This window comes from Neomonachus schauinslandi, chromosome 3 (assembly GCF_002201575.2).
Source record: "Neomonachus schauinslandi chromosome 3, ASM220157v2, whole genome shotgun sequence".
Classification (NCBI taxonomy): Eukaryota; Metazoa; Chordata; class Mammalia; order Carnivora; family Phocidae; genus Neomonachus; species Neomonachus schauinslandi.
In genome coordinates, this window is record NC_058405.1 from 132,970,628 (window position 1) to 132,994,370 (window position 23,743).

The 23,743-nt window shown below is 38.5% G+C and overlaps 2 protein-coding genes across 3 annotated transcripts in view; one reads left to right on the forward strand and one right to left on the reverse strand.

Annotated features, from left to right (window-relative positions):
• The window catches only part of METTL8 (methyltransferase 8, methylcytidine), an 85,197-nt gene extending 69,392 nt beyond the window's left edge, over positions 1-15,805 (reverse strand). Inside the window, exon 1 of the mRNA XM_021703058.1 lies at positions 15,683-15,805. The gene's annotated coding sequence lies outside the window, so the exon portion shown is untranslated. The remainder of the gene's footprint in view (positions 1-15,682) is intronic.
• A 574-nt stretch (positions 15,806-16,379) lies between these two features.
• Positions 16,380-23,743, forward strand: part of DCAF17 (DDB1 and CUL4 associated factor 17) — a 36,000-nt gene continuing 28,636 nt past the window's right edge. For both annotated transcript variants that reach the window (XM_021702959.1, XM_044913329.1), the window contains exons 1-2: positions 16,380-16,505; positions 16,917-17,020. In XM_021702959.1, the coding sequence (XP_021558634.1) occupies positions 16,380-16,505; positions 16,917-17,020 (230 nt within the window). The remainder of the gene's footprint in view (positions 16,506-16,916; positions 17,021-23,743) is intronic.

Genomic DNA, 23,743 nt, shown 5'->3' on the forward strand with positions numbered 1-23,743 from the left:
GAAAAGAAAAGAAAAGAAAAGAAAAGAAAAGAAAAGAAAAGAAAAGAGGCACCTGGCTGGCTCAATCGGTGGAGCATGGGGTTGTAGGTTGGAGCCGCATGTTGGGTATAGAGATTACTTAAAAAAAAAAAAAATCTTAAAAAAAAAAAAAAAAAAAGGGCTACCTATTTGGAAAAAATAAACTTATATGCCTATGTTATACCTAACACCAAAATAAATTCCAGATAAGTTAAAGTTTTTAATGTAAAAAATACTCCTTAACAGGCCTAAAAATATATAAGTGAATACTCACTAAAAAGTGGGGTAGAAACCACTCTTTTGAACATGATACCAAAGGTATAAAGTAAAAAAGGAAAGAAAAAGACTAATAGATTGCTTAAGAAATGTATGGGAAGATATGCTATAAAAGACTCTGGTGGAGATACTTGCAAAACACTACAATGTATTACTGATACATAAGGAATGCTTAAAAAACACTAAGGAATGTTTAGAAAATACTTAGAAATGACCTCAGTACAAAATGTGCCAATGCCATCAACAAACATTCACAAAAGAAATGCAAATGGCCACCAGACACTTAAAAATATTCATCACACTAATAAAAAATGTCTTTTGGGGATGCTTTCAACTGCAAATAACAGAAGATCCTATCCAGACTGGCTTAAATGATACGAGAATAGTATCTCTCATAACTGGAGTTCAAAGGTTGGGCAAGTTCTAGGTATGGTTTCATCTTTAGTTCTACAGTGTCACCAAGGACCAGGTTCCTGCCATTTCTCCATCCTACTCTTCACAGCATCACCTTCATCCCAAGGCCGGTTCCCTTTGCCAGTTACAAAATGGCTGCAACAGTTCCAGGTATCACAACTAACATGGTAACATCCAGAGGGAGAAAAGGACCATTTCTGGGCACCTGGGTGGCTCAGTCGTTAAGCGTCTGCCTTCGGCTCAGGTCACGATCCCAGGGTCCTGGGATCGAGTCCCACATCGGGCTCCCTGCTCGGCAGGAAGCCTGCTTCTCCCTCTCCCACTCCCCCTGCTTGTGTTCCTGCTCTCGCTGTCTCTCTCTCTCTGTCAAATAAATAAATAAAATCTTTAAAAAAAAAAAAAAAAAAAGGAAGGACCATTTCTTTCTTACGTCTCTTTTTAGCAATGGGGAAATTTTTTCACAAGCTCCTCAACATGTTTACTCTCAGATTTCACTGGCCAGAACTGGAGGTCACAAACTACCCCTACCTCAGTCTCTGGCAAGAGAGTGGGTTCCTACGATTACCTTAGAGGTTCTCAGAGTGTGTTCCAGGGATTCCTAGGGGCCCAAAATGCTTTAAGGCGGTCTGCAAAAGGTCAGAATTATTTTCATAATTAAATGTCAAAATATTATTTGTCTTTTTTTACAGTGGTGGCAGTTGCACTGAGGGTGCACAGGCAATGCTGGAGAGAACTGCAGGCATCTTCACCTGAATCAAGGCAGTTGTACCATACTGTACTGCAGGTGGCTATTTTTGTCACCAACCATGCAACGACAGGAGGGGAAAAAAAAAGGCCAGTTTCACTTAAGCATATCCTTGACGAAGCAATAAAAATTGTTTTCATGGAACACCATTTTTACTTTGGCATTTTCTCAAAAACAAAGTAAGCCTGTCAGGAAAACAACTGACACCATTTGTTGCCCTTAATAAAATTCAAGCTTTTAAGCAAAAAAATTAGAATTCTAGAAAACTTGTGCCTACCACGGTGAGCTTAACAGCTTTCTGACACTTAAACACTGTTCCGATGAGAATAAGGTATTTTTGATACGGTATAATGAAATGTGTCAACATTTGGAAGACCTGCACAGCTCAGTGAACCAATATTTTCCAGATGACACACATGATATCACAAAATCATGCCTGGGTAAAAGATCTATTCAAAGTGCAAGACAGCCAATGGATTTTAATATAACAGAGTATGAAAAGTTCACTGACATGGTTTCAAATATTATATTGCAATTAACCTTTAAGAAACTACCACCTACTGGAATTTGGTGTAGTATCAAAGAATATTCTCATTCATACTAAGAGACTTAAAGCACTCCTCCTCTTTCTAACTACTTACATTTTTTTTAATTTTATTTTTTAAAGTTCTTATTTATTTGAGAGGAAGTGAGAGCTAAAGGGCACGAGCGGGGGGAGTGGGAGAGGGAGAAGGAGACTCCCCGCTGAGCAGGGAGCGCGATGCGGGGACTCGATCCCAGGACCCTGGGATCATGACCTGAGCCGAAGGCAGACACTTAACTGACTGAGGCAGATGCTTAACCACCTGAGCCAGCCAGGCGCTCCTAACTACTTACATTTCTGTGTGAGATCAGATTATCTTCACATATATAAACCAAAACAACATATCATAACAAACCCAATGCAGAAACAAATGTAAGAACCCAGTGAAAGAGGTAGGAGGATTAAGAGGTGCAAACTTCCAGTCATAAAATAAGTCAGAGAGACAAAAAGTACAGTGTAAGAAATACAGTCAATAATCTCATAATAACATTGCATGGTGACAGACGGTGACTACACTTACCACAGTGAGCACTGAGTAATGTGTAGAATTGTTAAGTCAATATGTTGTACATCTGAAACTAATATAACATTGTATGTTAAATATACTTAAAAAAAAGAAAAAGAATCTAGTCATCTTCTCTTAGGCCAAATATTAAGGAGATTTGCAAAAATGTAAAACTATGCCACTCTTCTCATTTATTTTCTTTCTTTTGGAAAATATTTTTAATAAAAATGGTATTCATGATAATATGCAATGGACTTATTATTATTTTTAAATGATTTAATATTTACATTTTTTTCTTAGTCAATTATTTATTAAGTGGGGAAAAATCATGTGGGGCTCAATCTCATAACCCTGAGATCATGACCTGAGCCAAAATCAAGAGTCGGACACTTAACCAACTGAGCCACCCAGGTGCCCCATATCTATGCAAATTCTTAAAGAATAAATTTGGTGGAAAATTCAATTTCTAGAAATATAGCCTAAGAATATAATCAGAAGGATATAAGGATTTGTTACAGCATTGTTGTACATTATCCTGAAAAACTGTAAACCATCTAAATATTCATCTTTAGAAAACTGACTAAAAAAACTAAATTACTGTGTTATCCATAAAATGTATATACATCTCTGAGAGAAAAACACATCTAAGGAAAACAAAGGGAATTTAAATTAAGTATGGACTTAGGTTTATAATAATGTAATAGTACTGTCTTATTATTTATAACAAATTACCATGATAATGTAAGATTTTAATATGTTAGAAACTATGTTAGAGGGGTGCCTAGCCATGATCTCAGGGTGGTAAGATCAAGCCCCACAATGGGCTGCGGGGCCCAATCCTATATATTTAAATATATATATAATAATTATATATATTAAAATATTGCTTAAGAACCTAAATTTATTGGGGTGCCTGGTGGCTCAGTTGTTAAGCGGCTGCCTTTGGCTCAGGTCATGTTCCCAGGATCCTGGGATCAAGCCCCACACTGGGGTCCCTGCTCAGCGGGAAGACCGCTTCTCCCTCTCCCACTCCCCTTGCTTGTGTTCCCACTCTTGCTGTGTCTCTGTCAAATAAATAAATAAAATCTTAAAAAAAAAAACCAACCTAAATTTATTGATATGGAAAGAAGTCAATTATTTATTAAGTGGGGAAAAATCAGGTAGAGAATAGTACTTATATAAGATCTCATTTTTAAAAATTAATATATATAACAACAAATATACATATGCATAGAAAAAGTCTGGAAGAATTTAGTTTTCTCTGATTGAAAGTCTCAAGGAGATCCTTCTATTTTTTTCTTAATATGTCCCAAAATGTTCTTTTCTTTTTCTTTGTAAGTAAACTCAAATAACCTTTATACTCAGGAAACAAAAATTTTTTATAATCACTAAGTATATAAACTCTACACAATCTGTGGGTAGAGGATTCATGCTTGAAAGGAAGGGAAAAAAAGATGGTATGGGCAGTAGTGATAGTAACACTCAAAAAGTGTCAATTTTTTTTCTAGAGATCACCCATTTACATGGAGGAAAAGATGCCATGGAATCTGTGAGAACCTGGTAAGGGGACCCAGACAGGGTGCTGTGGCTAGTTGGATCCAGGACCCAAATACCCTAGGGCCAAATAAGTTCAGAGAAAGACTAGTTTTAAAAAGCTCCAATTTGTTAGACCACGTAAGGCCGACAACTGCAGATGCTCAGAAGGTGGGGGCAAAGAACCCTGAAAGGGAAAGCAATTATTGCAAAAGGCAAAGAGTAGCAGGACATAGAAAACAAATAACCCATGCTAGAATACCAAATTCCAGTTACCTAGAAACTTCCTGTTCACCAGCTATGGCGGGTAAGTACCACATTGTTATCTGACATTACGGCTGCTCTCTCTTTCCATTTGGTAACTGTTTTTGGTGTGCCAGAACCTTTTCATTTATAGTACTTGTTAATCATCAGGCAGCAAACGCAGATTACACCAGTCAGGTCTGCCCAGCCTAGTCTTTGAGGCCAGCTCCTGGGAAAGCTCGTGCACCCTCTGCTGGTCAGCTTCACTCTAGAACAAGAGGGTCTGTGTCCTAAGAAGACAACAAATCAGATGGACACACTTTTGTGTTCTCTATACAGCTAATTTCAGTGAGGAGTTTGGAAACTATTTCCTCAAACTGCCACCTGAAGGAAACAATTCCAGATAAAAACAATGCCTTCCTTTGTTACACTAAATAAAAACATCATAAAAACTAAAGTGCTGTGAGAAAATACACCATCAAAGGCATGTTAAATTCAAATGATTTCATCTTAGTACATAATTAAATAAGTAAAGGTCTGCAACACCTAATCTGACTATAAAGCTTCATTAGAGTCTTACTCTGGTCGAAAGCCTGAGAATTACTATAACAATAATATTTGTATAGGTTTTACAGTTTACAAAAAGCTGTCATGTTCATTTTCACATCTAATCCTTACAACAGTCCTATAAGTAAGGGAGGAAGGCAGGACAAGCATTTTTGTTATCACCATTTTACAGATGTGGGACATGAGGTTTAAGGGGTTACATGAGTTGCCTTGTTCACACAGCTACAAGACCCCAACTCCAAGCAGGCTTCCTGACTCCAAATTCTTTGTTCTACTCAGTACACTATTAAACTGGAGCTGCTGATGTATAAGGAGTTTCCTATTAGAGCTGGTATGTATCTCAGGCAGAGAAGTAAAAGGCCTAAAACATATGTTTTTATAATACATTCCATTTTGTTTCAAATGTCACAAAAATTTTAGATGCTGACCCCTAAATCTGAGGGATTTGTACTGTAGGCAGTACTTTGTCCTCAAAGAACATCCATTTAATAAGGAGAGTAGACATTTTAATAAGAAATCTACTGAAAACCAAATAAAGTTAACTTCAGAATTTCTGTATGTGGCGTGTCTATGCCCATAAAAAGTAGATCCTGCCAGGCTTTGTAGCTTCTGCAATCACTAGGTCAATACTATTTATACAGCATGAAACTGGGGGTGGCAATCTGCCAGTTCTGGCCCTGCTTTCTCTTGAATCTTTACAATCTTAATAATTTCCCCCTTATGAAAAAAGCATTATGGACACAGTACTGTTGGAGTGCCAAGCTAAAAGTCAGTATGCTGAAGAAGAGAGATATGGTATAATTCGGCTATAAACACAGAGCTCCCCAAACTAAAGATCAAAACAAAGTAGTAATGATAAACAGAATCAAACATTTCTATAGTATTTGCTATATGCCAGGAACTACTTTAAGTGCTTTACATATGAAAACTCATTTAGTCCTCCCAAGAACCCATTTAACAGATAAGTAAATGAGGCACAGAGAAGTTAAAGTAATTCTAGTTACTTAGCATACCTAGGCTGGCACAGCTAGTATGTTGTAAGGCTGAGATCTGAAGCCAGGCAGGCTGATAACTCAGTTCATCATAATCACTAAAGCCATGCTGCCTCTATACAGTGGTGTCTACCATATTCCTATTGCATTTTTAAAGCAAACTTTTACTTTTAGAACAGTTTTAGATTTACAGAAAAGTTGCAGATGGTATAGAGAGCTCCCGTATTCTAACATAGTTTCGTTTTTTTTTTTCTTTTTTCTTTCTTTCTTTCTTCTTTCTCTTTCTTTCTCTCTTTTTCTTTCCTTCCTTCTTTCCTTCTTTCTTTTGAGAGAGAGAAAGCATGCGTGCACAATTGGGAGTAGGGGAGAGGGAGAGAGAGAAACTTAAGCAGGCTCCACACCCAGCGCGCAGCCCATTGTGGGTCTCGATCTTACCACCCTGAGATCATGACCAGGCACCCCTCTAACATAGTTTCTACCATATTATTAAAATCTTAAATTATTAGCATGGTAATTCGTTACAATTAATAAGGCAATACTACTACATTATTATAAACCTAAGTCCATACTTTATTCAAATTCCCTTTGTTTTCATCCGATGTGTTTTTTTCTCATAGAATTCCATCCAGGGCACCACACTATATTTAGTGATTAGGTCTCCTTAGGCTCCTCTTCGGCTCTAATAGTTTCTCAGAGTTTCTTTGTTTTTGAAGACCTTGACAATTTTGAGGAGTACTGGTATCTTGTAGAATGCCCCTCAATAAGTATTTTTGAGATATTTTTCTCATGATTAGATTGGGGTTTGGATTTTAGGGAAAAAAACCCCCACAGAAGTAAAGTGGCATTCTTATCACATCATACCAAGGGTATTCATGATATGAACATGACTTATCATGGGTTGATGTTAATCTTGATCACCTGGCTGAGGTGGTGATTGACAAGTTTCTCCACTGTGAAGTTATTCCCTCTCCTCTTTCCACAGTGTATTCTTTAGAAGGAAGTCACTATGTGCAGCCCACACTTAGGGTAGGGAGCTATGGTCTACCTCTTTAAGGGCAGAGTATATACATAAATGATTTGGAATTCTTTTGTGTGGGAGATTTGTCTCTTCTCCCCCACTTATTTATTCAATCATTTGTTTCTAGCAGTATGGACTCAAATTTATTTTAAACTGTGGATTATAACCCAGTATTACTTTATTTATTGCACAAACTCTTCCTGTTTTGGCCATGAAGAGCTCTTTCTTCTATAGTTTCTTTCTATAGTTAGTTCCTGTATCCTTTTGACATACTCCCATCATTGTGTTTTTGTTTTTGAGCACTTCCTTACTTTCTGGTACTACGAGATATTGCAGGCTCATGTTGCATATTCCTTGACCCAGTCCTAGAATCAGCTATTTCTCCAAAGAGTATTTGTTCCTTTTATTGGGGAATAGACTGGGTACTGAGTGCGCTCCTTGCTACTAGACTGTTTATAGGCCCTCTCAACTGACAAAAGAAGGAGATATATGTGGGTATGCTAAACCTTGTATAAAGACATGTCTTTATAAATGTTTCTATATGTATCCATCTCTATCTATAGCAAGCTAGAGTTCATACTTTATCAACTAGAGTACAGTACTTATGTACAGTTCCTATTGCCTTTAGTTTTAGTCTTAGTTTCAAAGTTACTTAGGTCAGCACATTTTCCTTGGCCCCTTTCAGTGAGGTTATTGCACAGATTTGTAATATAGTTAGATTTTTTTTTATCAGTCTGCCTTCCATCCTGAACCCTATCTCCCCTTATTTATTTTTAAAATTTTGCCTATGTCAAGATTTACTTTGTGCTGCAGAGCTCTATGGATTTTAACAAATGCAGTGTCATATATCCACCATTCCAAAACCATGAAATAGTTTGACCACCCTAAAAAAAATCCTCTGTGCTACCAAATCAACCCTCTCCCTTCCCTAAACTCCCTGTTTCAGTTACATTTCCCTAACAGAGAATGTACTCAACATCCTTGCTTCTCATCCTTTCCCCTGACAATATGTTCACATTTCTAAACTCATGTAATTCTCACTTCAATCGTGAGTATTTCCTCTTAGCGGATGGTTGAATGAAACTCAGAGAGAATAAGTAGCTTGGTTAAGATCTCACTAAGTGGTGGGGCTGGCACTACAACTTGTGCCTTTTGACTTTTGGTATGATGCTCTTTCTACTACACAACACTGCTTCCTTGTTTCCAGCTGGAAGGGGGATGGTTATGCAGATAGACAAGAAGAGAAGACAGACATGGTGGTAGTGATCATATCTTACATTAACGGAAGTTTTTACACTAAAAATATTGATGTGGAATTCTAGTTCTGGTAATTTGGTGAACTGATATCCTGAAAACCTTTCTGTTATAAAATACTCCCAAAGGCAGAATAAATACATTTAAAAAAATATCTTTTTTTTAAAAGATTTTATTTATTTATTTGTCAGAGAGAGAGAGCACAAGCAGGGGGGAGCGGAAGGCAGAGGGAGAAGCAGGCTCCCCACTGAGCAAGGAGCCCCATGGGGCTCGATCCCAGGAGATCATGACCTGAGCTGAAGGCAGACGCTTAACCGACTGAGCCACCCAGGTGTCCCTAAAAAAATATATCTTGTTAAAATACATCACTGAGCCAAAAAGAAAGAAAAATCCTTGGAGACCAAAAGCTAGCAAAGGTCCAGAAAGTTGAGTGAGAACTGAAGTGACCAGCTGCCCAAATCCTACAATGTATAAAAAAAGTATCACAAAAACTTATTGAAATAAACTCAACCTCGTTTTAACATTAGAAAATATATTTAGGTAATTCACCACATTATCAGATTAAAGGAAAAAAATTATATTATTATCTCAGCAGATACGGAGAAAGTAGTTGATTAAATTCAACACCCATTCAGGATTAACAATCAAATATACAGGACTTTTAGGACATATGGAATGGAAGAGAATTTCCTTAATCTGATAAAGGGTAGTTACCAAAAACTTACAATATTATCCTAATGGCGAAATATTAGAAGTATTCTGTTTATAAACATGAACAAAACAAGAATGTCCATTATCACTGGTTTTATTCAACAATGCATTCGAGGTTTTGGCCAGCACAATAAGAAAAATGTAATAAATGGTAATATTTGAGAAGGAAGCAATAAAACTGTCACAGTTTCCTTGAGGACATGATTACCTACATAGAAAAATCCCCCAAACCTTATGAATGACATTTTTTTTTTACAAATGACAATTATTACTACTAAAGATAAAGTCTGGCAAGGTTGCTAAATAAAAGACCAATATACAAAAAGAAAATTTGCATTTTTATGTACAAGTAAAAATATAGTTAGAAAATCTAATTTAAAAATTTACCATTTATAACACTGACCAAAAATATAATGTATTTAGGACATTTGAAATACGCAAATCCTTTAAGAAAAGAATTAAAGAACTTCATTGAAAGACACTACAGATCTAAATAAATGGAGAGACATATGGTCTTCATAAGTAGGATAATTTGATATGGTAAAGATGTTAGTTCTCTTCAAGTTGATATACAGATTGAATGCTATACCAATCAAAATTCCAATAAGGTTTTTTTGTGGAACTGAAGCTGATTTAAAAAGGTATATGAAAATGCAAATGGCAAAAAAAAGATACTCCTGAGAAAAAGGAATAAGGTAGAAGAGTTGCCCTACCAGTTCTCAAGCCTTACTACAAAAGTGGTCAGGTATTAGCCTAGGAATAGAAATAGAACAATAGAACAGAAAACAGGGCCTAGGAAACAGACCCAACTACAAATGTAAACTTGATATACAATAGAGTTAGCACTGCAGATCTGTGAAGAAATGAGGGCCCTTCAAAAAATGGTTCTGGGACAAGTGGTTATTCATGTAGAAAAAAAAAATTAGGGGTAATAAATGGGTGTTTAAGCTGCTAAGTTTGTGGTAATTTGTTATACAACAATAGAAAAGAAATACACTCTTTAACATGTATACCAGGAGACAGATTTAAGGATGTCTATAGCAATAGCTTTCTAGGAATAAAAAATTTGAAAGAAACAAAAGCCCAGCCAATAGAAAATGGATAAATTATGGTAAATTCATACAGTGAAATACTATATAGCAGTAAAAATAAATGAAATGAACTATAGGTACTTTGTCAAGTATTGATAAACATTGAAGAAAAAATAGGCAAGTTGTAGAAGAGTACATATATATAGAATGATTCAATTTATATGATGTTCAATAATAGTCAAAACTTAACAATATTTTATTTTAAAGAGGAAAGAGGGATCTGGGAACCAGGAGAGGCACAGAGGAGATGTCAAAGTTGTAGGTAATGTTCTGGGTCTTTTTTATAAGTTGATGATAAATATATGGGTATTCATTTTATAATTATTATTTATATATTATGCTATATTATCTATACATGTTTTTTAAATAATAAAATAATTTAAAAATAAGAATGGTCAGGGCGCCTGGGTGGCTCAGTCGTTAAGCATCTGCCTTTGGCTCAGGTCATGATCCCAGGGTCCTGGGATCGAGGCCCGCATCGGGCTCTCTGCTCAGCGGGGAGCCTGCTTCTCCCTCTCCCACTCTGCCTGCTTGTGTTCCCTCTCTCACGGTCTCTCTCTGTCAAATAAATAAATAAAATCTTTAAAAAAATAAAAATAAGAATGGTTTACAAACTTTACTATCAATCTTTAAACCTAAATCTTTCTGGATTTTATATATGCATGAATGTACTTCATGTTCAAACAAATACGAAAATATACAGAGAAAAGGAAACATAAGAATCAAACATGTGGTCAAAAGCCTGAATAATTTAAAAATAAATTTCCAAATGTGATTCTCACCTCTAAACTACACCAGTTACCTGCTAAATGGTCTATTTCACTCTTGTTCTTAAAGGGAATGTCCTATCACTAACGATTTTTCCATCAAATTACCATGGCCCCACATGCTCTGACTCCTGACCCTCTGGGACCTGATTTTATTTCCCTCTTTCCACATGTTCTAACCACAGAACAGATCCTAACATTCCTTAGCATTAATGTCTAAAAAGCTGATGTGTACATTTAATAAAATGTAGGTATTGCTTCATAGACATCGAATCATAAGTAGTTCCCTGTTTTCCATTTGTTCTGGGGAATTTAGGAATACTTATTTGTGGTTCTGCTTAACATGATTTCACTTGAATCTTTTCTTCACTGTTAATATCCACTACAATAGAAGTCTTATTTACTTATTTACTTACTTATTACTTACTTATTTACTTCCAAAATACATCTTGAATCTGTTCACTTCCTTCCATTTCTCCTGCTACCATTCCAGTCCAAACACTATCATTGCTTACCTGGACCAACTTAACCAGCCACCTGTCTCCTTGCTTCCATTCTTGTCTCCCCATAGTACATTCTCCACACTATAGACAAAGATTTTATTACAACACAAATTAGATCCTGTCACTCTCCTCCTTCAAATCCTCCTTTGGCTTCCTATTACAACAGAATAAAATCCAAAATTCCTTCTAGCCTACCTCTCCAAGTTCATCTCCCTCATGCACACTAAAGAGCCACACTGGCCTGACAGTTTTAGAAAAAAAAACCAAGGTTGTTACTGCCTTGCAGACCCTGCATTCAAGCATCTTTCTGCCTGGACTACTCTAACCTCAGTTCTTTACAGACTGACCCATCCTCATCATTCAGGGCTCAGCTCAAAAGTCCAAGCTCCAAAAAAAAAAAAAAAGTCCAATCTGCAAGAGGCCTTCTCTGACCACTCTGGCTAAAGCAGGTCTATCAAGCACATCACCCTGTTTTCAAGCACACTCTATGAAGCACATCACCCTGTTTTCTTTTCTTTACAGTCCTTATCACTACCTGAAATCTTATTTTTAAAATCTATTTATTTATTGTCTATCTCCCTCCACATGTAGGGACCTTGTCTATCCCATTCACTGTTACACCCTATGCCAAAATAGTTCCCAGCATCACATACATGAAAATAATTACATGCTGAATGAATGACTTCCTGTGGTTTTTGTTCAAATTTGTCTCTGAACAAATGTTCAAGTTTAATAACCTGAATGCTTTATTCCGTTATACTATGCTTCTTTAAATAAAGTGTATGAACAAAAAGCATTTTATTAACTTCTGAATTCATATCTCTTCTTGTCTTTAAAATATCATGGTAGGGGCACCTGGCTGGCTCAGTCAGTAGAGCATATGATCTTTTTAAAAAAAATTTTATTGTTATGTTAATCACCATACATTACATCATTAGTTTTTGATGTAGTGTTCCGTGATTCATTGTTTGTGCATAACACCCAGTGCTCCATGCAGAACGTGCCCTCTTTAATACCCATCACCAGGCTAACCCAACCTCCCACCCCCCTCCCCTCTAGAACCCTCAATTTGTTTTTCAGAGTCCATCGTCTCTCATGGTTCATCTCCCCCTCTGATTTCCCCCCTTCATTCTTCCCCTCCTGCTATCTTCTTCTTCTTCTTTTTTTTTTCTTAACATACATTGCATTATTTGTTTCAGAGGTACAGATCTGAGATTCAACAGTCTTGCACAATTCACAGTGCTCACCATAGCACATACCCTCCCCAATGTCTATCACCCAGCCACTCCATCCCTCCCACCACCCCCCAACTCCAGCAACCCTCAGTTTGTTTCCTGAGATTAAGAATTCCTCTTATCAGTAAAGTCATATGATACATGTCTTTCTCTGATTGACTTATTTTGTAGAGTATATGATCTTGATCTTGGGATCATGAGTTAGAGCCCCCAGCTGGAAGTAGAGATTACTTAAAAAAAAAATTAAAAAAAGATATTTTAAAAAATATCTTGGTAAAGATGGTTAAGTATTCTGTAAACACATAGGCACAGACTGAAAAAGAAAAAAAAAAAAAAACAACCAAAAAACAATGTTTGTTTTTTGTCCCAAATTGAGATTTTCAAATCCTAAGCTAGGGATATCTATGCATGCCATTTTACCTTCAACAAATGGAAAAAATATCTACTTTTATAGGTAGAACTGTTGGGGATTTAAGTTTTTAAAAAGTTATTTCTTCTTGGGGCGCCTGGGTGGCTCAGTTGGTTAAGCAACTGCCTTCGGCTCAGGTCATGATCCTGGGGTCCTGGGATCGAGCCCCGCATCGGGCTCCCTGCTGGGCCGGAAGCCTGCTTCTCCTTCTCCCACTCCCCCTCCTTGTGTTCCTCCTCACGCTGTCTCGCTCTCTCTCTCTCTGTCAATTAAATAAATAAATAAAATGTTCTTTTTAAAAAAAGGTTATTTCTTCTTATGACATTGTGGTTTCCTACTGATTTAAAGAATAAAGGGAGAATAAATCTGCAGGTATGTTAAAGGTTTTAGTTGCCAATTATAGATCCTATATATTGTCCTTCGAATAGCCCATTTATTCAACATACATATGCATCCTTAGGATACTGCCTAAAATGTGGTCAATGCATATGTATGTTGAATGAATGAATGGACTACTCTAAAAACAGTATGTTGGGGGGGCACCTGGCCGCCTCAGTGGGTAGAACACGCAACTCTTGATCTCAGGGTTGTGAGTTCAAGCCCCACTTTGGGAATAGAGCCTACTTAAAAAAAAAAAAGAATAAAAACAATATGTTGGGAAGACAGACAAACAATTCTAATACAGTGCTGCAACCAATGTATGCAGAGTAACATGTTAGAAGAGGCAAGACTATAACTAAAGTGAAGGGGTCAGGAAAAGTGTCTGAGCGGAGCTGCAATACCTGGGATGAGTCATGAGATAAACAGATAAGAGAAGGAAAGGAAGGGAGCTCCAAAGAAAATTTAAGATGCAAAGATACATTGGCTTGAGTAAGTGAGCAACATGTCAGAACCGCAATAGCAAATGTTAAGGATGGACAAAGAAATATGGCTGAAAGTGTGGGTAAGTATGCAGATAACAGTGCCCTCTTCACTACATTAAGGGATTCAGATTGTCTTATAAGGCACCTACACAGACCCCTAGGGATTTGTAGACGTAGCCCCAAGGCTACGTTTCTCTTAGAGAAATCTTTTATTTTCAACTTGATAAAAATCAGAACCAAAAACATTTTTTTAAAAGGATACTCTGGATCATCTGAATGGCCAACTTTTAATTGATAACTGTCATAAGATTTCAGTTCACATGTTTGTGTTTAGCAGTGCACTGGCAAACAACTGGTATCATTTGTCATCGGCACAGGTTAATGAGAAAGAAATGGGAACTACTTTATGTAAATGATGGTGTTTGACAAGTGAAGGTCAAATGAAATGATGACACACTGAACAAAGGAAAGCTTTGCAGTGGTTTAAATAAAGAAAAGAGATGAAGGCATTGAGTAATCTCAACACAAGTACAAAACGGACAGGCCTTTTGTAAGGAAATTATGCTATGGAGGACAATGAACATTTGCTTTTGGAGCGTATTAGGTCCAGCAAAAAGAGTCTCATTGGTAAAGAATAAGTATTCATTTGAATTTATTTGTTTTATTTTTGCTTCATTTAACTTATAACTGGGAGTTATAGTTGTATAAGATATACAACATAAGGAGTTTATATATAGTTTTATATTTGCATATATTTAACATACTGAAAATATTTTAAGTTAACAATAGAGAATCCTGGGTATCTACTCAGGCTTGAGAAATTCTGTTCTGGGTGATTGGGAGCCACTGAAAGATTTTAATAAGGAAATGACAGATTTGTGCTTTAGAAAAATCACTCTGGCAGCAGTATGGAGGGTTCGAATTGAAAGTACTTAAGCAAGGCAGGAAGGAGGCTACTTAATATAATAATGTGATAAAATGCTGAGGCCCTAAATTACTTAGGTGATATAAAAAGGAGATGGATAGGAGTTAGAATCAAAAGGACTTGGTTGTGGGTGAGGAAAGGAGGGTATCCAGGATGACTGCCCTCCGCGTGAGTTGGTGGTAAGATAAAAACCACAGGAAGACAAACAAGTGAGGGTGAAGAGGAATGAGAAAAGAGAGATGATGAATTTCAGTCAGCAACGATTTGAATTTCATTTCATCCAAAGAAAATCCAGTTCTCTTTTCTGGGTCCCAGTTTTCTCAGTGACAGCTGCATTCATGAATTACCAAATTAACTATTATAGCGCGCTCTAAAAATACACATAGCACTCCACAGTATGCTGTAAATAAGTCATGAAAAATCAGCAAAAGCCCAGGCCTTGAAGGAAATTCAGCAGGGTTAAAAAGAGATGTGACAAATTTTCTAAACACTTAAGTTGTGACCCAACGCACTCACCCAGTATTGTACTCTGCTCTGTCAGTCAGAGGCGATCACTCCCTTGCCCACACATGAACAAGAGGTAGCACGCCCGAGCCCACGTGGCAGATACAAAGACACCACCCTCAAGGGACGTGCAAAGCGAGGGGGCACACCTACTGCACGATTACTTAAAACGTAGTGTAGTGGGAACTTTGACCCTACAGGCAGGGGTAGTTGACAAAGTTACCTTTTACTTAGAGGAATCAACGTGGAATAGCTTAGTCTGTTAAGAATGTAAACATTTCGTATTTTATTACCCAAAGAAGAAAAAAAAAGAGGCGAGAGAAAGGAAAACGCAGCAATTATCGCAAAACCAGCCTGTGTCCCCGCAGGCCAAGAAGGGCGAGCTCTGGAGGAGTAATTCAACCCTAGTTTGGTGGGGATGCCAGCATCTTCCACCACTCACTCATAATACAATAGCAAAATGATTAACCGTCAACCTCATCCACAATGTCCAACGTGTGACTGAAGGGAAAGCCGCGGGGCGTACCTTTACACGGACGCTGCTTTGGTGTGTGTGTGTGGGGGGAGTAGCACTCCACACAGCGCCCTCTCGGCACCCGGTCAGCGCCTCCCAGAACGAAAGTCGGGAGCTGATGGGCGTGAGCGTACCGGGGCGGCACGATTCGCACAGTAAACCGACGCCAGGAGGCGGCAGCACAGCGCCCCGGTGCTCTACCCCGCACCGCGTGCAGAGCAGGAAAGAGACACCCGCCGCACAGCGCAGTCTCCGCCCGACCCGAGGAGGCGAGGCCGGGCGGGGCCACGGCTGGTTGGAGGCGGGGTCGGCTCAAGAGCTCTCTTCCCGCCGCCTGATGGGAACTGTAGTTCTGGGAACTAGCCAGGCTCCCTCAAAGGGCTCTGGGAACTACACTTCCCGTTGAAGGAACGGCTCCAGCAGGCCGCGCGTTACGGGAGCGTCACACTACCCGCACCAGCGCTGCAGAGTGTTTGAGGGGCAGGCCGAAGGGGAGTCTTTTCCTTCACTCTGCGCTCAGGCGGTGCCGATTCCGCCTTATCTCGCCCCACGGCCGTGCGCTCATTGCCCGGCTCCCGGTGTCAGCTTTTCCTGGGTCCCTCAAGGAGTTGGGGCCTGGAGGTCCGGAGGTAACGGCTGCTGCCTTGCGCGGGAGCGAGGGGCGCTCCCCTCTTCAGCCCAGCCAACCCCGCACCCAGCCCTTGCCTCCATGGGCCCAACTCGGAAACCCAACGTGTGCCGCCAGCTGAGTCGCCGGGCGCTGGGCTTCTTCTCGCGGGACGCAGGCGTGGTGCAGAGGACGAACCTGGGCATCCTGAGGGCGCTGGTGTGCCAGGTGATCGCCGGCGGCTGGGAATGGGGCCAAGGGCAGCGGGGCGACTGGCGGCCAAGCCTCCTGCCGGGGTGCAGTTTTTAAGCGTTAGAGCCTCCTTTTGAGAAGATCACATGTGATGAGCAGGGAATCCAGGCCCTGAACCTGGGGAATTAGTAAATAGCTATTAATAGAACCTCCAGATGCTTTTCGTTTTAAGCTTCTTATATCTTTCCTGCAAACGATCTTCCTAAAATTTGGTCACCCGGCTTAACACGTGAGGGCAGAGTGAGGAAGATAGGAACATAATGTTTTAAATAACGTACGTGAGATTACTTTGAAAACTGACTGTAGATTTAACTCTCCCACTTAAAATTGGTGCACGGTAGAGACTTACGAATTATTCCCTAAACCAAAATTCCTTGTGTCTTTCAGGAAAGTACTAAATTTAAGAATGTGTGGACAACTCATTCCAAGTCACCTATAGCCTATGAGAGAGGAAGAATATATTTTGACAATTATCGGTGCTGTGTCAGCAGGTATCTTTTTGATGAACATTTTTGCTGTAATTCACCTCATTGTTAATCTTAACTAATTTTTATAGAACCACATGCTATATCAGTGCTTAATGAAATAGGAGAATGGAAAAATGAGCCCCAAAATAAGAATAGGTAATAAAATAGGTTGTAATTTTAAAATCTTGTTAAATCCAAAGTTAGACTAAGACTTCATCTTTGCAAATACCAATTTAAAACGAATTTACTTTATAGTGCGGGCAAAATGATGGGTTGCTCAGGGTATGGAATAGTCTTATTATGCTTAGAAGATACCAGAGTCAAGGGAGCCAGGTATCTAATAATTAGTTGCTGCTTTACAGAATAATTTTTTTTAAAGATTTTTATTTATTTATTTGAGAGAGAGAGACACAGAGATAGCGAGAGAGACCACGAGCAGGGAGGAGAGGGAGAAGCAGTCTCCCCACTGAGCAGAGAACCCCGAGGCGATGCCTGATGCGATGCCCGATGCTCAGTCCCAGGACCCTGGGATCATGACCTGAGCCACCCAGGCGCCCCTAGAGAATTTCTGTTTTGTTTTGGAAGTACTTGCATTTTTTTTGTTTGTTTTAAAAGAAAAATTTCAAACTTGCTTCAAAGAGAGTAGTATAGTGAACCTCCATATACTCATTACTAGATTCAAAAGTGATCTAGATTTTGCTGCATTTGCTTATCTATCCCATTGTCCCCTTTTCCTTGACCTTTTTATAAACTATTTTAAAGCATATTCGAAACACCATGCCATACTTAAGTTTGCTTCTCTAAAAAATAATAAGACTTTTTTTTCTTTCTCTTAATAGCTTTATTAAGATATAATTCACATACTATACAGTTCACCCATTTAAAGTATACAATTTAATGGTTTTTAGAGGAATTTTGGTGAACCATTGTGGTTCATATAGGCAACCATCGCTACAGTTAACATTTTCATCACCTCAAGAAGAAACCGTATTCCATTAAGCTATAGTCCCATCAACCTTCAACAGACTTTCTGTCTCTATAGATGCACCTGTTCTGGACATTTCATATAAATTGAATCACATAGTATGTGGTCTTTTGTGATTGACTTTTTAGTAGAATTACCAGTTTATTATAAAGGGATATAATTCAAGAACAGCCAGATAGAAGAGATATGTAGGTATGTGGGAAGGGGCATGGAATATCCATGCTCTTTGAGCATACTACTGTCCCTAAATCTCTACGTGTTCACCAACCCAGAAGCTTCTCTCCTTTGGTAATATATACATTTAGTGCTATTCTTTTCCCTCAAGCACTGTTTTTGCTGCATCCCACAAATGTTTATATATTTTATTCATCTTCATTTTGTTAAAAAATATTTTAAAATTTCTCGAGACTTCTTTGACCCATGTGTTAATTAGAATTGTGTTGTTTAATCTCCAAATCTTTTGGGATTTTCCAGCTTTCTATTATTGACTTCTAATTTATTTCCACTGTGGTCTGAAAGCATACTTTGTATTACTTCTACTCTTTTAATTTTGTAAAGGTGTGTTTTATGGCCCAGATTATGGTCTCTCTTGGTGAATTTCATATGAGCTTGAGAAGAATGTGTCTTCTGCTGTTATTGGATGAAGTATTGTATAGAAGTCAGTCAGATCCAGTTGACTGATAGTACTGTTCAGTTCAGCTATATCCTTACTGACTTTCTGCTTGCTGGATCCACCAGTTACTGACAGATGTGTTGAAGTCTCCAACTATAATGGTAGATTTGTTTCTCCTTGTGTTCTGTCAGTTTTTGTCTCACATGTTTTGATATTGTGTTGTTAGATGCATACACATTAAGGATTTTTTATGTCTTCTTCGAGAAGTGACCCCTTTATCATATGTAATGCCACTGTTTATCACTGATAATTTTTATTGTGGAAGTCAACTTTGTCTAAAATTAATATAGCTACTCCAGCTTTCCTTTGATTAGTATGTGTGGTATATCTTTCTCCATTCCTTTACTGTAATCTGTGTGTTTATATTTGAAATGGGTTTCTTGTAGATATCATGTATTTGGATCTTGTTTTTTTATCTACTCTGACAGTCTCTGCCTTTTGATAGGTATATTTAGATCATTCACATTTAAAGTGATTATTGATATAGTTGGTCTTTTTTGGTCTTTCATTCTTTTTTATGTCTTCTCTGCTTTTAATTGAGTGTTTTATATGATTCCATTTTCTATTTTAGCATATCAATTATACTTATTTTTAAAAATTTTTAATGGTTGCCTTAGAACTTGTAATACATATTTACAACTAATCTAAATCACTCTCAAGTAGCACTATACCTCTACATGGGTAGTGTAGTTACCTTATAATAGAGTATTTCTAATTGCTCCCTTCTGCCTTTTATAATGTTGATGCCATTCTTTTTATCCATAAGCTATATTCACTGAATACGTTGTTGCTGTTATTATTACGAACAATTTTTTATCTGTTAAATCAATTAAGAATAAGAAAAATAAAGGATTTTATTTTACCTTTATTTATTCCTTTTCTTTTATTTATTTATTTTATTTGAGAGAGAGAAAGAACGCACGTGGGCGCACATGCACATGAGCAGGGGGAAGAGCAGAGGGAGAGAGAGAGAATCTCAAGCAGACTCCCTGATGAGTGTGGAGCCGGATTCGGGGCATGATCCTGAGATCATGACCTGAGCCACTTAACCAACTGAGTCACACATGTGCCCCTATTTATTCCTTTTCTAACGTTCTTCCTTTTTTAAGGTAGATCTGAGTTTCTGACCTATATAATTTTTCTTCTTTTTGAAGAACTTTTTTGAACATTTCTTGAAAGGCAGATCCACTGGCAACACATTCCCTCAATTTTTGTTTGAGAAAACCTGATTTCTTTTTGACTTTTGAAGGATGACTTCTCGGGATACAAAATTCTAGATTCGGGGTGCCTGGGTGGCTCAGTTGGTTAAGCGACTGCCTTCCGCTCAGGTCATGATCCTGGAGTCCCGGGATCAAGTCCCGCATCGGGCTCCCTGCTCGGCAGGGGGTCTGCTTCTCCCTCTGACCCTCCTCCCTCTCATGCTCTCTGTCTCTCATTCTCTCTGTCTCAAATAAATAAATAAAATCTTTAAAAAAAAAAAATTCTAGATTCGTTGGGTGTGATATAATGATTTATAAGAAATATATATTTGGATGTGATGTGATGAGCACTAGGTGTTATATGCAACTAATGAATCATTGAACATTATATCAAAAACTAATGATGTACTGTATGTTGGCTAATTGAATTTAAATTAAAAAAAAATCTATATTTGGTCATTCAGGTGACCAAAATATATTTCTCAGATATATTCGCTCTTCATCTACAGTTCCTGAAAATGCTTTAGACCCATAAAGGTGAGGTAGGTGTCTTGTTATTAATGGAAGGTAACTTTCAGACCCCACCCAAGTGTAAGGGCTTGTTGCCTAGAGGACCAAACATGTAAGTCCCAACCCGGACCTCCAGGCAACAGAGGAGAGTTGGTGGTTGAATCAGCTGCTGGCCAATGACTTAGTACAACTATACAGTGAAGCCTCCATAAAACCTCAAGAGGCCTGGGTTTGAAGAGCTCTGGGTTGGTGAACCCTTGGAGATGTGGGGAGAGTGACTTGCCTGGAGAGGGCATGGAGCTTCTATACCTTTTCCAGTGTATCTCTTCATCTAGGTGTTGATTTGTATTCTTTATCATATCCCTTAAAAACCGGTAAACATAAGTAAATGTTTCCCAGAATTCTGTGAGCCATTCTATCAAATTAAAAGAAACTAAGGAGAAGGTCACTGGAACCCCAATCTGTAGCCCAATGGGTCAGAAACACAAATAACTGCCTGGGGGCTTGGTGGCTGGCATCTGAAATGGGTGGTGGAGGGCAGTCTGGTTGGACTGAATCCTTAACCTGTGGAATCCGATGCTATCTCCTAGTAGATAGTGTAAGAATTGAGTTGAATTCTCCAACACTCTGCTGGTGTCTGAGAATTGCTTGGTGTTGTGTGTGGGAGACCCCCTCCCCCCATATTGGAATTGGGTCCAGGAGTCTTAAAGACTGTGGGTGGGAGTTGTTAAATCACTTTAAATATTTTACTTCACTCTCTACTTGCTTGCATGTTTTCTGAAGAGAAGTCCAATGTAATTCTTACCCTGTTCTTCTTTAGATAAGGTGCTTTTTCCCTCTGACTTCTTTCAAGATGTTCTCTTTATTTTTGATTTTCTATAGTTAGAATAGTATGTACCTGGGTATAGGTTTTTTGGTATTTATCCTCCTTGGTGTTTTGTAAGCTTTTTGGATTTGTGGTTTGTTGTCTGTGATTAATTCTGGAAAATTCTCAGCCATTATTATTTCAAGTATTTCTTCTGTTCTCTTTTTCTTATCCTTTTAGTATTCCCATTATGTGTATATTACACCTTTTCTAATTGTCCCTCAGTTCTAGAATATTGTGTCCTGCTTTTATCATTTTTGTTGTTGTTGTTCTAGTTTGGGAAGTTTTTGTTGACATATCTTCAAGTTTACCAGTCTTTCCTTGGCTGTGTCCAGTCTACTGATAAACCCATCAAAAACATTCTTCATTTGTATGAAGTTTTGATTTTTAGCATTTCCTTTTGATTTTTAGGTTTTTTTTTTTTTTAAGATTTTATTTATTTATTTGACAGAGAGAGAGAGCACAAGCAGGGGGAGCGGCAGGCAGAGGGAGAGGGAGAAACAGGCTCCCCGCTGAGCAAGGAGGTTCTGTCTCTTTGTCTCTTCAATCTTTGCCTTTCACCACAAACTCCACTGTTTAGAGAGTGCTCTTAGGCTAGAACTTCTCTACACTCTGTTGCAAATGAAGTCAGTTCCTCTGGGAAGAGAATAGGGCTATCTGCTTTACAGCCTGCTTCTTCCCCCCAGGCAAAATCTTCAAGCCGAGGCTTTAGAGTTGGTCCTGGGGTATGGGGGGGGGGAATCAATGGCATGCTTCTCTCTGAGTGACTCCCCTACTCTAAAAACTGAGCACCTGGAGTTAAAGCAAACATTAGCCTCAGATTTTTTTGCCTCTCTTAATGTGGAACCACTGCTTTATGAGGTGGGCTAAGGGTAATCAGAGCCTCTGTATTCTTAGGCATGCCACGCCCAAGGTAGAGTTGGGGCTAGGTGGAAGAAGGGAGCCCTACTTTTTGACTACACTCACCCAGGACTCAGCCCCAACAACAAGCAGCTGGGAGCTACATGAGAAATGCTGTCATCCTGGTCCCCCAAGAAGGTGGCCCTCTGGGAGCTGGGGGTAGGGGGAGTCCTGTGCTCTTGGCTACACCAGTCTGGAGTAGTTTTCATCTTGCTAAGCTAAGAACAGTATGGAAGCAGCACATCCTAGATCAAACATCATAGACTCTCACTATTCTTACTGAACTCTAGTAGATTTTTTGGAATAAATGTTTCTTTGTTTGCTGTATGCCCCTAGGACCATTTCCAGAGACTTTAAATAGTTGTCCTTTTATAGTTTTCACCAGTTTTCCTGGAGAGCATGCCCATAGAGCTCCTCATGCTATCATGTTGGAAGTGGATATCTGGACATTTCTTTATATGATCATAATGTATTACCACACCTAACGAAATTAGTAATAATTCTTTGGTATCATTTAATGCCCATTTCATAACTTACCCAGTTTAGAGGTATCTGCTTTAATTAAAAAAATTTAAATCTGAGTAGGTGGCATTGGTTGGTGATCTAATAATAAGTAGTTGGAGTTCTTTACTGTGGCATTCAGGGGTGTTTTACCCATAGTTTAAGAATCACCCGTAGTTTAGAAGTTTGAGCTTGCTTTCATTCCTGTGAAATTCTGTTTGGTTTAAACCTTTGAATCAGAGAACATCAAAGGTGAATAAAATTGTCACTCAGAAAATTGTGTTTTTGTTTTTTTTTAAGATTTTTATTTATTTATTTGAGAGAGAGAGAGCACAAGCAGGGAGAATTGGCAGAGGGAAAGGGAGAAGCAAGCTCCCCACTGAGCAGGGAGCCTGACATGGGGCTCTATCCCAGGACCCTGGTATTATGACCAGAGCCGAAGGTAGATGCTTAACCGACTGAGCCACCCAGGCGCCCCGAAAATTGTTTCTAAATAGTAGTTTAATTTTAAAGTTAATCAGTTAAAAAAAAAAAAAGGAAAACATCTATGATCATATCTCAGTAGTAATCAGGGAAGTATAAACTAAAGGTAAGGGACTATTTTTCACATAAAAAATGTTGTGTTCAGGGCACCTGGGTGGCTCAGTCGTTAAGCGTCTGCCTTCGGCTCAGGTCATGATCCCAGGGTCCTGGGATCGAGTCCCACATCGGGCTCCCTGCTCCGTGGGAAGCCTGCTTCTCCCTCTCCCACTCCCCCTGCTTGTGTTCCCTCTCTCGCTGTGTCTCTCTCTGTCAAATAAATAAATAAAATCTTTAAAAAAAAAAAAAATGTTGTGTTCAGTACTGGTAGAGGTAAAAACTTGTTCAACCTTTCTGAAAGGGAATTTGGGAGTAAAAAACCCACAAAGGTATTTCCTTTTTTTACCCACTAATTTTCATCCTAAAATAAAGACATTCTTTATCTAATTTTCATTTTATAGTATTAGAATAACGGTTTATGAACCCCTTGGAATTCAGCAGAGATATTCACAGTAAATGTCCAAGGGTAAAGAAAGAATTCAGTATGATCCAATTTGGGAAAATAATCTGCAGGTAAGTATATGTAATATAAAGG